The sequence below is a fragment of the Rana temporaria genome, chromosome 12 (genome assembly GCF_905171775.1).
Source record: "Rana temporaria chromosome 12, aRanTem1.1, whole genome shotgun sequence".
NCBI classification, from domain to species: Eukaryota; Metazoa; Chordata; class Amphibia; order Anura; family Ranidae; genus Rana; species Rana temporaria.
Genome location: NC_053500.1, coordinates 31,045,755 through 31,059,032, shown reverse-complemented (window position 1 = coordinate 31,059,032; position 13,278 = coordinate 31,045,755). Strand labels below are relative to the sequence as shown.

Here is a 13,278-nt window from a genome sequence, read left to right as displayed (position 1 = left end):
CGCGCTTAATTTAAATGCTCCACGCCCCCTACCCATCTAATTTGAATTAGGCGGGCTTGCGCCGGGTGATTTACGCTACGCCGCCGCAACTTTACAGGCAAGTTCTTTGAGAATAAAGCACTTGCCTGTAAAACTTACGGCGGCGTAACGTAAATCAGATACGTTACGCCCGCCCAGTTTTGCGCAATTGTACGAGAATCTGGGCCACACAGTCCAAGTTCAATTTGAAGAACTCGTATTGAAATAATGGCAAAACAGTTCACAATAAAACCCAGTTGGAAAACAGCCCAACTGGGGACACTCACAAACTTCAACAGGGTATAGAGTGCAGTTTTCATCCGAGCTGACAGCGCCTGTTAAGAGGAGCAGAATGCGGCCTAGCCATATCATGCCCAAGCGGGAAGATGTCCAGAGAAGTTGCTCATCAGGAAGCTTTCCCTGCTACTAGTACTGTCCCTGACAAACGGGGTACCTGTCCCTATGCTACACTCTCGCGAATGCATGTGAAGCCTGGAGGCCAGGGTAATAAATAGGCTCTGCCTCACCCAAGATGGCCTTCAGAATCACATGGGGTGGCAGCATCCAATCGGATAGCTTCCCCAGTGACCAAGGAAATCATAGAGGAACCATGTTCCTCTTGACTTCCTCTCCAACTGCAATGTCGCTGCAGACCAGTACTACCTACAGTGGCGAAAGCAGACCTCATCTGCCTACGTGCGCCACTCAATGCCAAACAGTAACTCCAAAAGCATACAAAATACAGGGGAAATCTGGAAAATTTGTAAAAGGTTTAAAGGTGGTAACTACATGAATACAAATGTGAGAAGTTTAATTCATAAAGCAAGATTTTAGCTGTCAATGACACCAATATGGATTAGCAAATTACTACAAGCATCTCATTGACTACTTTTCTTTTCATATAGAACCATGGGTTACAAGACTGAAACAAATAATAGTCTATCAAGTGTTTTCTTGTATAGGTGACCAAGCAGAAACTGAAGATGGGAAAATGAGCATTGATAGGTCTGATCAATGGCTTGGAGCAACTGTTAGAGCTTGGAACACCAGCATTGTGGTAGGTGTTATTTTAAGTCTATTAAACTGGTCAAAGACTTTGAATTGAAGTCGACGTTTCATTCGGCAAACTGTTGCATTAACATAGATGCTGGGATTACCTTGTCCTACAGAATACGTGTTATGGAAAGAGGATTATCCAGATACAGGGTTACTCTCATGGGAAGCAATAGCAATAGACCAGAGGTGCCCAACCTTTTGAAGAGCGCGGGCCACTGGTTGGGCACCCCTGCAATAGACCAAACACAAAAACACTGAGGCTGATTAATTTCCCCAAAGATAGGCAGGGGTTTTGCTGCTAACCAGGCATGACCATCATCACCCTAATCAGCCAGCTATTTCAAATGTTTCATATTTAGGCTAGGTTCACACTGCTGCGAATTCTATTGCCAATTTGAGCCGTTGCGATTTCTCATTTAAATTACATAGTTTAACATTAGTGCCGTTCACATCAATGCGTTGCGAATATAAGCTGCGGGAAAAAAGGGTCCTGTGTGAGTTTTATCCGTGTGCGATGCAAATTCACCTCTATAGACTGGCATTCCCTGAAATCGCGGCCACGTATCGCGGCAAAAACGCAGCCGCGAAATTGTGGTAAAATCGCGATTTTACCGTGATTTTGAATTTGCAGCAGTGTGAACCTAGCCTCAGATGACAACAATGTATTCAGCAGTGTTTTACCGAGAACATAGATCTTTAACAGAAGCTCTAAGGCCGCGTACACACGATCAGTCCATCCGATGAGAAGGTTATAACCCAGCATTGCAGTTAATTCATCTAACCCCCCCGTGTGTCACAGGTAAGGAGCAAAGCTTCCAAACAGGGAAAGTGTTTGTAACCACTAGCAAACCTGACTACATACAATAAATATGAAGCATATTTTTTGTTTTTTATTATAGTGGAAGAAGGTATCTTACAATACAGCTAAAGTGTTTTTATAATTTTAGGTCCAGGTACTCAACCATAACAAGAACTGATATACAAAGTTTCGGTGAAATTGCACTTTTTTGTAACTAATCCCTGGGTCTTATTTTCTGAGACTACTAATGTCCTAACCTTTGTTATCACCCCCAGGCCTGTGCTCCATTCCAGCGTTATAACTTTGTGAATCGCAACGATAATTCTGATGAATCAGGGAAAACACCCACTGGGGCCTGTTACTTCACTGGCAACCTGAAGAACTTCCATGAATTTGCTCCTTGCCGTGACACAAAGACAGAAAGATATCACTTCTTTGAGGACTCAGGTCTGTATGTCACTATATTTGGCGTCTTTAGATCACTAATAGCCCAGGAGGCAGAGTCAATGGCACATTTCAGGTAATGTCATTAAATCACCAGTAGTCCAGGAGATGGGGACATGGTAAACTCCATCTGACGTTATTAGATCACTAGTAGTCCAGGATGTGGGGCAAGAGTACACTCTGTGTAATTTCATTAGATCTCTAGTAGTCCAAAAGATAGGGCGGTGGTATACTCCATGTGACGTCATTAGATCACTATTAGTTCAGGAAGTGGGCCATTGGTACACTTCATGTGATGTTATAAGATCACTAGCATTACAGATGGAAGGGCGATGGTACCCTCCATGTGATGTCAGATAACTAGCATTATTGGTGGCATGGCAATCGTATGCAGTTAGCAGAGCAATGGTACCCTCCATGTGATGTCATTAGATCACTAGTATTACAGGTGGCATGGCAATGGTACCCCCATGTGATGTCATTAGATCAATAGTATTACAGGTGGCAGAGCAATGGTACTCTCCATGTGATGTCATTAGATCACTAGTATTCCAGGTGGCAGGGCAATGGTACTCTCCATGTGATGACATTAGATCACTAGTATTCCAGGTGGCAGGGCAATGGTACTTTCCATGTAATGTAATTTGATCGCTTGCAATCCAGGTGGGGCAGGGCAATGGTACCTTCCATGTGATGTTATTAGACCACTAATATTCTAGCTGGCAAAGCAATTGTACCCTCCATGTGATGTCATTAGATCACTAGCATTCCAGGTGGCAGGAAATTGGTACCCTCTATGTGATGTCATTAGACCACTAATATTCCAGGTGGCAGGGCAACGGTACCTACAATGAAAGGATTACTAGTACTCCAGGCCACAGGACAATGGAACACACTTTAAAACATAAATCAATGTAAAGTACAGTAACCCATAGCAAACAACGGCCAATAATCCTTCCTGAAGTGCCTTGCTGTTGTTCGTTTATGCAAAAAAACAATAAAAATATTGAAAAAAAACAATGAAATCATCACTGGGCTAATACGACCCATATTGTTCTGCAAACTGCTAGGACAATATGCCTCTATTTTACAATTGAAAGTAGTTGAGCTCAGATTTCCCACAAACTTCCTTGTAGGTACATCATAGGAATGTTATTACTAAGCGAGTAGCCAGGACCTTAAATAAACATTGTGTAATTGTATCGCATTTATTTTTCAGCGCAAGATAACCGGTTCTGCGAGATTGGATTCAGCGCAGATATAAGCAAGGTGATTTTAGAACAAGGATCAGATTGGGTTTGGGGGTGGTTGAAGGTTTTTGGTCTTCAATCAAGGCTCCCAAGGAAGGTCTGACCTTACCGGTGGAGGATCTGGGTAAATCTGAGTGTAGGAACATCAAATGTTCATAATTTGGCCAGAGGCTGTTTACAATTTCTACCTTTTATTCGTTCTAAAATTTATAAAACATGCCAATGCGTAATGAGAGCAGTGTTTCAGTTGGAGTCCTCTATGTCCTACTACGATACTACCAACCATAGGACTGCTCTGATGATGCTTCATGAGATCTTCATGGAGACATACCAACAGTCTGTTTTCACAAAGTAGTTCTTTGCGGGTCTCTAGACTTATAAACCCTGAAAAGTGGGCATGCTTGTGGGGAGGTGCAGCATGGTGCGGCGGCAGTAAACAGTGAGGCCCGGATTCACAAAGTGTGAGGCGTCGCATCTCTGCGCCTGATTCATAGAATCAGATACGCCTCACTGTTGCCTAGATACGAGCGGCGTATCTTGGGGTGCATATTTACGCTGGCCGCTAGGGGCGCTTCCGTATATTTCCGCGACGAATATGCAAATGAGCTAGATACGCCGATTCACGAACGTACGGTAAATGGAGGACTGCACTAAGGTAAAGGAAGCTATTTAGGGAAAAAAAATTGTACCTTTACAACCCCCTTTAATGCAGAGTCCAGTCTCAGATGTGCCCACAGCACATTGATTGCGGCCTGGCCCGTCCATACCCAAATAGGGCAGTCTTGTGATATGATGGCATTTTCCTCTCCTTACCCTACTTGTCTGGAACCTCCCCCTGCTGCTAATCACTGCCCCTGTCAGACGGGGGACCTGTCCCTACACTACTCACACGTAAAATGCGCGCCTAGTCTGGAACCGGGGACTTAAATAGGCTCTGCCTGACCCAAGATGGCTGCTAGAATCACATAGGGCAGCAGAATCCAATCAGATAGCTTCCTCAGTGACTTAGAAACCGTAGATGAACTATGTTCTTCTTGACTTCCTCTCCCCCTGCAATGCCGCTGAGGTTGAGTGCCACCTGCATTGGAGAAAGTAAACTGCACCTGCCTACACACTAAGACCCCAAAAACACATAGGGGAGTTTTATGAATGTTTGAGCAAACAAAAAAGACAACCTAAATATCTGGAATTCTATTTTTTTTTTTTTTTTCTGGGAATCTTAGGCCCCGTACACACGACCGGTTTTCTCGGCAGAATCCAGCAAGGAACTCAATGGGAGACGTATTCTGCCGAGAAAACCGGTCGTGTGTACACTTTTCGCCGAGAAACCCGTCGGGAAACTCGTCGAACCAAATAGAGAGCATGTTCTCGATTTCCTCGTTGGGCAATGGGAAAATTTGGCTCGACGAGTTTTCTGACAGCCGAACAAGGAACTCGACGAGCAAAACCATGTGTTTTGCTCGTCGAGTTTCTCGGTCGTGTGTACGGGGCCTAAGGTTTATATGCAGCAGGGGGCACCACTTCTTGTTTCCCATATACAGTATGACTTTTAGTTCTCCTGTTTGGGACAGTTTCAACTATTGGATCAGTGGGTCTCACAGGCATTGGGAGCAACGCAGCTGTCAAAACATCAGAAAACAAAATAATGAAGTGGACCAAAAACCATAACAATTTCCCTTGAAAATAAGAATATATTTTTTATATATATCCATATTTCTTTACAGAAGGGTGTACTACTAGCAGGAGCACCCGGAGGCTACTATTTCGAAGGTAGGTATTCTGCAAGAGAATATAGCTGACTGAGTTTTATTATTCTTTTTGGTGTCTGGTAGTCTAGAGGAGAAGTAAAAAGCCAGACCTTTTGTGTATGTAATATGTATTTGATGTTTTTTAAATTCGTATTCTGTGACTTTCCTGGATGTGCAGAATATTTTGCCATTATATAAGTAAGTATTTAACAGCATTGTTCTGTTTCAAATGGTGCTTAAAGTGGAGGTTCACCCTAAAACAATTATCTAACATTACAACCAGCATACTAACGACATGTAAAGTATGCTGGTATTTTTTTTTTTCTCCGTACATACCGTTTAATTGTTATTTTCGCCCAGGCTTCCGGGTTCTGATTCCCGCGGGACTGGGCGTTCCTATTGCGAGCTTAGATGATTGACGTGTTGTGAAAAACTTTCCATGGCGCATAAATCGCATCACCAGTTTTCCGTAAATAGCCGACCTGCGAGTCGGCGCTATACGGCGCCTGCGCCCGCCGTGTAGAGCTGACTGCGCAGGTGCCATATAGAGCCGACTCGCAGGTCGGCTATTTATGGAAAACTGGTGACGCGCTTTATGCGCCATGGGAAATTTTTCACAACACGTCAATCATCTAAGCTTTCAATAGGAACGCCCAGTCCCACGGGAATCAGAACCCGGAAGCCTGGGCGAAAATCACAATTAAACGGTATGTACGGAGAAAAAAAAAATACCAGCATACTTTACATGTCGTTGGTATGCTGGATGTAATGTTACATAATTGTTTTAGGGTGAACCTCCACTTTAAGGCATCGACATACCTCCTTAGACCCAATCTGTCACCTGCTGAGACCTGATGTCAGCAAACTACAGAACTATAGAAACCTGATGAAGTTTAAAGCTCTGTACACACGATCAGTCCATCTGATGAGATCGGACTGAGGGACCGTTTCATCGGTTAACCGATGAAGATGACTGATGGTCTGATGCGCCTACACACCATTGGTTAAGAACGCAGTGACGTAAAACACACGACGTGCTAAAAAAAAAACGAAGTTCAATGCTTCCAAGCATGCGTCGCCTTGATTCTGAGCATTCATTGTCTTTTGACCGATGCTTTTGCATACTAACGATCGGTTTTGACCCATCGGTTAGGCGTCCATCGGTCAAATTTTAAAGCAAGTTCTCTTTTTTTTGACCGAAGGATAACTGACCGATGGGGCCCACACACGATCGGTTTGGACCGATGAAACGGTCCTTCAGTCCGTTTTCATCGGTTTTGACCGATCGTGAGTACGCGGCCTAATACATTTAAGTAGGGCAAAAGGACCATTTTTATAACTGAAAGTAATGTGGAAATCTAAGAAAACAGCTCTATACATAACTGAAAAACATATACGTTTGCTGTTTTACTTTCCAAAGGATCTGCAATTCTGTGAATGTGAGGCCTCGTACACACGACCGTTTTCCTCAACAAAATCTATCAAGAAAATTAGTGCCAGAGCTTTTTTGCCGAGGAAAACGGTCGTGTGTATGTTTTTCGTTGAGAAAACTGTCGTGGATCTCGACAAGAAAAAAAGAGAACAAGTTCTCCTTTTTTCTCTTCGGGAGTCTCAATTTCCTCGTTGTGTTTCTCGTCGTGCTGGTTTACGACGAGAAACACGTTCGTGTGTATGCTTAGAAACCCACGCATGCTCAGAATAAAGTATGAGACGGGAGCGCACCTTCGGTAAAAGTAGTGTTCGTAATGGAAATAGCACATTTGTCACGCTGTAACAGACTGAAAAGCGCGAATCGTCTCTCACCAAACTTTTACTTAACACGCAGTAACATAAGATTAGCAAAAGCAGCCCCAAGGGTTGTGCCAGTGGAATCAAACTTCCCCTTTATAGTGCCGTCGTACGTGTTGTACGTCACCGCGTTTGAGAACGACGAAATTTTGTCTTGGTAGTGTGTATGCAAAGAAAGGTTGACAAGATTCTCGACAAGCCTGACAAGAAACTTGTCGAGGAAAACAACGTTTCATTTACGACGAGATTCTCGGTCGTGTGTACGAGGCCTCAAGCCTCGTATACACGACCGAGGAACTCGACGGGCGAAACACATCGTTTTCCTCGTCGAGTTCCTTGTTAGGCTGTCAAGGAACTCGACAAGGCAAGTTTCTCCATTCCCGTCGAGGAAAAAGAAGACATGCTCTCTTTTCGCCTCAACGGGATCCTCGACAGTTTCCTCGTCGAAAAATGTACACACGACCGGTTTCCTCGGCAAAAAAAAAATCCCACCAAGTTTCTTGCTGGTTTTTGCCGAGAAACTTGGTCGTGTGTACGAGGCTTTAGTGTTGTAAAACCTCTGCCAGGCAGAAAAGCCAGGGAGGTCCCTCTACTACTTCTTGTTTTAGCTTTACTGCTTCCTGGATCACCTACCAGTTAATTAGACAGAAGTAATAAAGGCATCTGTATAGCTAAAGCAGGAAATTAAAAATGTCACCTGCCTGGCAAGTGCCTATGTCTATGCCATGCGTGTGAATCACAAGACTTGCTGAACAGAAGTATGAATCCTTTGGTGGGTAAACAGCACACTTATATCTGTTTCAATTATGTTTTTACCAGTTTTCCTGATGTTCAGGTTTATGTCCAATGACCAGCACTTGTCTCTAGTTCTTTTTTTTGTTCTTTCTTGTTTTATCCCATCCTCTAGGGCTATATGCAACAATACCTCTCTCAAACATCCCACAAGTGTCAGACTCCATAATACAGAAGTATCCCAGCTTGCGTATATCAAGAGAAATATTTGTGAATGACTCGTATAAAGGTACATAGTGATAACGTCTTCTATGATCAGAAATGTAGGAATCATGTACTAGACTCAAGACTGATCTCCATTTTCTTCCTCGTTCAGGTTTTGCAGTAGCTTATGGAGAATTTACAGAGGATGGAATTCCAGGTGCAGTATGGAAACATGATTTTTGCATGCTGAAATTAGCCTTTACATTGGACCATGGTCCTGGGACACTTATTAACCAGCCTGGCAATGCTTGCATTAGAAGGAAAGTCATTATTCTTTTCACAACAAACATAACCCAACATATCATTTCTGAATAGGCATTAGTAGGTTGATTCACCTGCTGGCTTGTCACATCTATGGTAGATTCCTCCAATGACCATGTAGCGTTACCCCACGTAGGAGCTGCTTGGATATTTGTACCTGGGTCTACCATTGATTAATCCACAGCCAGTTACACAATATTTTCACACAGCCAGGGGCACACACTCTTTCGCTCGTTGTCTCCAATAACCAGTCCAGGGGATGTGTGTTTTTTGTTTTATTTGTAGAACTTGGATAGTAGAAGGGAATTTGTAAGATACTCCAAATTAACTATGCACAAGCGAGGACAACTCTCTGTAGAACTGTGGAGCAGATTATTCTGCTGAACTATACAGCATTTGTATGAAATGAACAAGCCCCTTTGTAGCAGAAGGAACTCAGTGGACTTTGATTCTTCAAGACACTAGCTAGTGTGCCCTTTGGCTCACACATCCAGAATGCTGACTTCTAGGACCAAGAGGGGGATTATAGCAACACTTTCAGGGACATCAGACCAGAGCCATAGACATCCTCCCTCAGTCAGCTTGCATAGGAACCCTGGGTTGTAGCTTTCAGGCTTCAGGCCCTCAGGTCAACCACCTGAGACCGCATGGCAGCCTATGCTGGGGAGAGGCAGCTGGCTCCTCCGCACCTGAACCTCTCTCCTTAGAGGTGGGTTGGACTGGAACCCCCCAAGCCCATGTGCTCTTTAGACTTAAATACAGGCACCCAACAGTCCTTGGAGCATATCCCACTCTAATTGGCCAGGGTTGTATCTACATCCATGCTGTCACCTAAAGGGGTCCTCCAACTTTCGAATATGCATTCTTGCTAATGGATCAGTGTGAAACATCAAGACAGCATGAGCAGCACCAAAGCACACTGAGCAGAAATCACTAATCAATCACTGCTCTCTGTTAAGAAGACAGCACCTAAATTTGCCTGTTAAGCAGAAAAGCCAAAAACGATATACACTCTCTAGCACCTACCGTACATTAGAGGGTGCTACAAACACCAGGCTCTTTTTTGTTCCACAAGCCTTAAAAGCTGTTTTTTTCCCACACTTCTTGCCTTTCCACTCAAATGCTTTATATTGGTATACAGTAGTATACAGTAAATGAGTGTTAAATGGTTACCTAGCATCAAGGTTTTCAAGCCAATTTCCAGACAGGGGACCTCAGTACAGCTTTGCCAAGGCTCCAACTACACCCCATTGGTATCTTAGACACTTCATGTTACCCTGGCCTAGGTCTGATCACGATTCAGAAATACAATTTATTCCCAAGGCATTGACTGTTCAGTGGTTCCAGGTTTAGCACATAGAGAATGGATGTCCAACATCTGAGGCCCATTAGAGGCCCAGATGATGGGTGCGTGCACCGGTGGGGAACCTTCCCGGTCACCACCTCTGATCAACCCTCTGCCACTAAACCACCACTAACACCTATCCCAAACAGGCAGCTAAGGTTCATTCCCCCATGTATTGACTGTGCTTTGTGTCTAAGGCCTTGTACACACGACCGAGTTTCTCGGCAAAAACCAGCAAGAAACTTGCTGGGAGATATTTTTTTGCAGAGGAAACCGGTCGTGTGTACATTTTCGTTGAGGAAACTGTCGAGAAACTCGACGAGCCAAAAAGAGAGCATGTTCTCTATTTCCTTGACGGGAATGGAGAAAATTGGCTTGTCGAGTTTCTCGACGGCTTCACAAGGAACTCGACGAGCAAAACGATGTGTTTCGCCCAATCGAGTTCCTCGGTCGTGTGTACGAGGCCTCACAGAGTCTCACTTCACATACAATTTGTCTTCCCTGAACACATTTCTGAAACGTATCTGGCTTTTTATGTTTCATTATCGAACACAAAAAGTTATTTTACAGTTAACCAGTACAATGAACACCTCAGGTATGATCCATAAACATAGTAGAAGTACATCCAAAAGTTATGGCAAAGTTTCAAAAGTATGGCTACTAACCCACTTGGGGATGATATGGTGCTGTACAGTAACAAATATTGCTACCCCTGAAGAGGAACATCTTCCCCCGGTAAGATGATCTATTCAGCTCTTCCTTCATCATGAATATCATATGGGTGATCTTTCTTTATCGTACATCACGGGACACAGAGCGGCATTCATTACTATATGGGTTATATGGAGTACCTTCAGGTGTAGACACTGGCAATCTCAAACAGGAAATGCCCCTCCCTATATAACCCCCTCCCATAGGAGGAGTACCTCAGTTTTTCCGCCAGTGTCTTAGGTGTTAGTCATGGTTTAGCTTGCCTCCACATCCTTGGGATTAGGTGAGCTAACCGGTTCTGTCCAAAAAAGCCTCAGCGCTAAAGTGGTCAGTAACCGGACCCCAAACCCTTGGGGTATAGCCCATAATGCTTTTCTTTTTAGAGAGCTGGACCCTGGGCCCAGAACTTAGAAACCTTTGGGTGCCTAATGTTTCTGTTGCCAGAGTGCTATATGGGCCCAGGACAGTGGATCCTTCATAGGAACCCAGGGCCTGAAGGTCTAGACATCCCCACCGAGATGGGGGAAGATTGGGCCTCTTGCTTGGCAAAGTCCTGCGGCATGGAGCAGGTAAGTGAGGGGAAAACTTGCGGAACTTGGTTCTTAGCAGGTTTTTTCTGGGGGGTCACAGGGGACATGCCTAAAGTTATGCACTGCATCTGGCAAACTAGTCACATATCATAAAGATAGGATGGCTCTATATGTATTATTCCCCATAAGATGTGACCTCCCTTGTAGTGTTGGAAAAGCATTGAGTGGGGCCTGTGTGATATAAAAGTATATGTGTGTGTCAGAGAGCTGTGCTTACCTGCAAGCCTCCAGGCGATGCTCCATTCAGTCTTCCTCCTCACGGCCTGCAAAGCAGGCAAAACGCTGACCTCCTCATGGTTCCAGGCTGCAGGCTGCAGTTTGCTGGAGCAGAGAGGTCCCTTCCTCCCAACCCCACCCCCCCCCTGTCGGGAGGGGCATTTCCTGTTTGAGATTGCTGGGGGGGAAGGGCGGGTCAGTGGCTTAAGGAAGGGGCGGCCCTTCCTTGTTTGTTCCATATAGCTCAGGGGTCTCCAAACTTTTTACTTCGAGGGCCACATTCTATATTTTACACATATTCGCGGGCCGGAAACATAATTTATAAATAAATCCACAGTAGAAATAGAATAGAATTTGACTTACTGCTGACAGCAAGATTGAATGGTGCTCCTCTATTCTTTGCTGGCACCTAAACGCTGGAGCATCATGCAGCGGGGCTAAACTTCCAGCGTGCATGAGGCTTTACATCCGTGTCACCATCATCTGTGTCACCATCAGTCTCTCCATTCATCTGTGTCACCATCATCTGTGTCACCATCAGTCTCTCCATTCATCTGTGTCACCATCATCTGTGTCCCCATCCATCTGTGTCCCCATCAGTCTCTCCATTCATCTGTGTCCTCATCTGTGTCCCCATTCATCTGTGTCCCCATCAGTCTCCCCATCCAACTGTGTCACCATCATCTGTGTCCCCATCAGTCTCCCCATTCATCTGTGTCCCCATCAGTCTCCCCACCCAACTGTGTCACCATCATCTGTGTCCCCATCAGTGTCCCCATTCATCTGTGTCCCCATCAGTCTCCCCATCCAACTGTGTCACCATCATCTGTGTCCCCATCAGTCTCCCCATTCATCTGTGTCCCCATCAGTCTCCCCACCCAACTGTGTCACCATCATCTGTGTCCCCATCAGTGTCCCCATTCATCTGTGTCCCCATCAGTCTCCCCATCCAACTGTGTCACCATCATCTGTGTCCCCATCAGTCTCCCCATTCATCTGTGTCCCCATCAGTCTCCCCATCCAACTGTGTCACCATCATCTGTGTCCCCATCAGTCTCCCCATTCATCTGTGTCCCCATCAGTCTCCCCATTCATCTGTGTCCCCATCAGTCTCCCCATCCAACTGTGTCACCATCATCTGTGTCCCCATCAGTCTCCCCATTCATCTGTGTCCCCATCAGTCTCCCCATCCATCAGTCTCCCCATTCATCTGTGTCCCCATCAGTCTCCCATTCATCTGTGTCCCCATCAGTCTCCCCATTCATCTGTGTCCCCATCATTTTCCCCATCCATCTGTGTCCCCATCCATCAGTTTCCCCATCCATCTGTGTCCCCATCCATCAGTTTCCCCATCCACCTGTGTCCCCATCAGTCTTTCCATTCATCTGTGTCCCCATACATCTGTGTCCCCATCAGTCTTCCCATTCATCTGTGTCCCCATTCATCTGTGTCCCCATCAGTTTCCCCATTCATCTGTGTCCCCATCAGTCTTCCCATTCATCTGTGTCCCCATCAGTCTTCCCATTCATCTGTGTCCCCATTTATCTGTGTCCCCATTTATCTGTGTCCCCATTTATCTGTGTCCCCATTCATCTGTGTCCCCATTCATCTGTGTCCCCATTCATATGTGTCCCCATCAGTCTTCCCATTCATCTGTGTCCCCATCAGTCTTCCCATTCATCTGTGTCCCCATTCATCTGTGTCCCCATCAGTCTCCGCATTCATCTGTGTCCCCATCATCTGTGTCCCCATTCATCTGTGTCCCCATTCATCTGTGTCCCCATTCATCTGTGTCCCCATCAGTCTTCCCATTCATCTGTGTCCCCATTCATCTGTGTCCCCATCCACCTGTGTCCCCATCCACCTGTGTCCCCATCAGTTTCCCCATTCATCTGTGTCCCCATCAGTCTTCCCATTCATCTGTGTCCCCATCAGTCTTCCCATTCATCTGTGTCCCCATTTATCTGTGTCCCCATTCATCTGTGTCCCCATTCATCTGTGTCCCCATTCATCTGTGTCCCCATTCATCTGTGTCCCCATTCATCTGTGTCCCCAT

General features: G+C 45.3%; 1 protein-coding gene across 1 annotated transcript in view; it reads left to right on the top strand.

Annotated features, from left to right (window-relative positions):
- Nucleotides 1-946: 946 nt before the first annotated feature.
- Nucleotides 947-13,278, top strand: part of LOC120918314 (integrin alpha-IIb-like) — a 72,039-nt gene continuing 59,707 nt past the window's right edge. Inside the window, exons 1-6 of the mRNA XM_040329836.1 lie at nucleotides 947-1,075; nucleotides 2,149-2,320; nucleotides 3,537-3,586; nucleotides 5,292-5,337; nucleotides 8,011-8,124; nucleotides 8,212-8,256. Coding sequence (XP_040185770.1) covers nucleotides 1,010-1,075; nucleotides 2,149-2,320; nucleotides 3,537-3,586; nucleotides 5,292-5,337; nucleotides 8,011-8,124; nucleotides 8,212-8,256 — 493 coding nt within the window. The 5' untranslated portion in view covers nucleotides 947-1,009. The remainder of the gene's footprint in view (nucleotides 1,076-2,148; nucleotides 2,321-3,536; nucleotides 3,587-5,291; nucleotides 5,338-8,010; nucleotides 8,125-8,211; nucleotides 8,257-13,278) is intronic.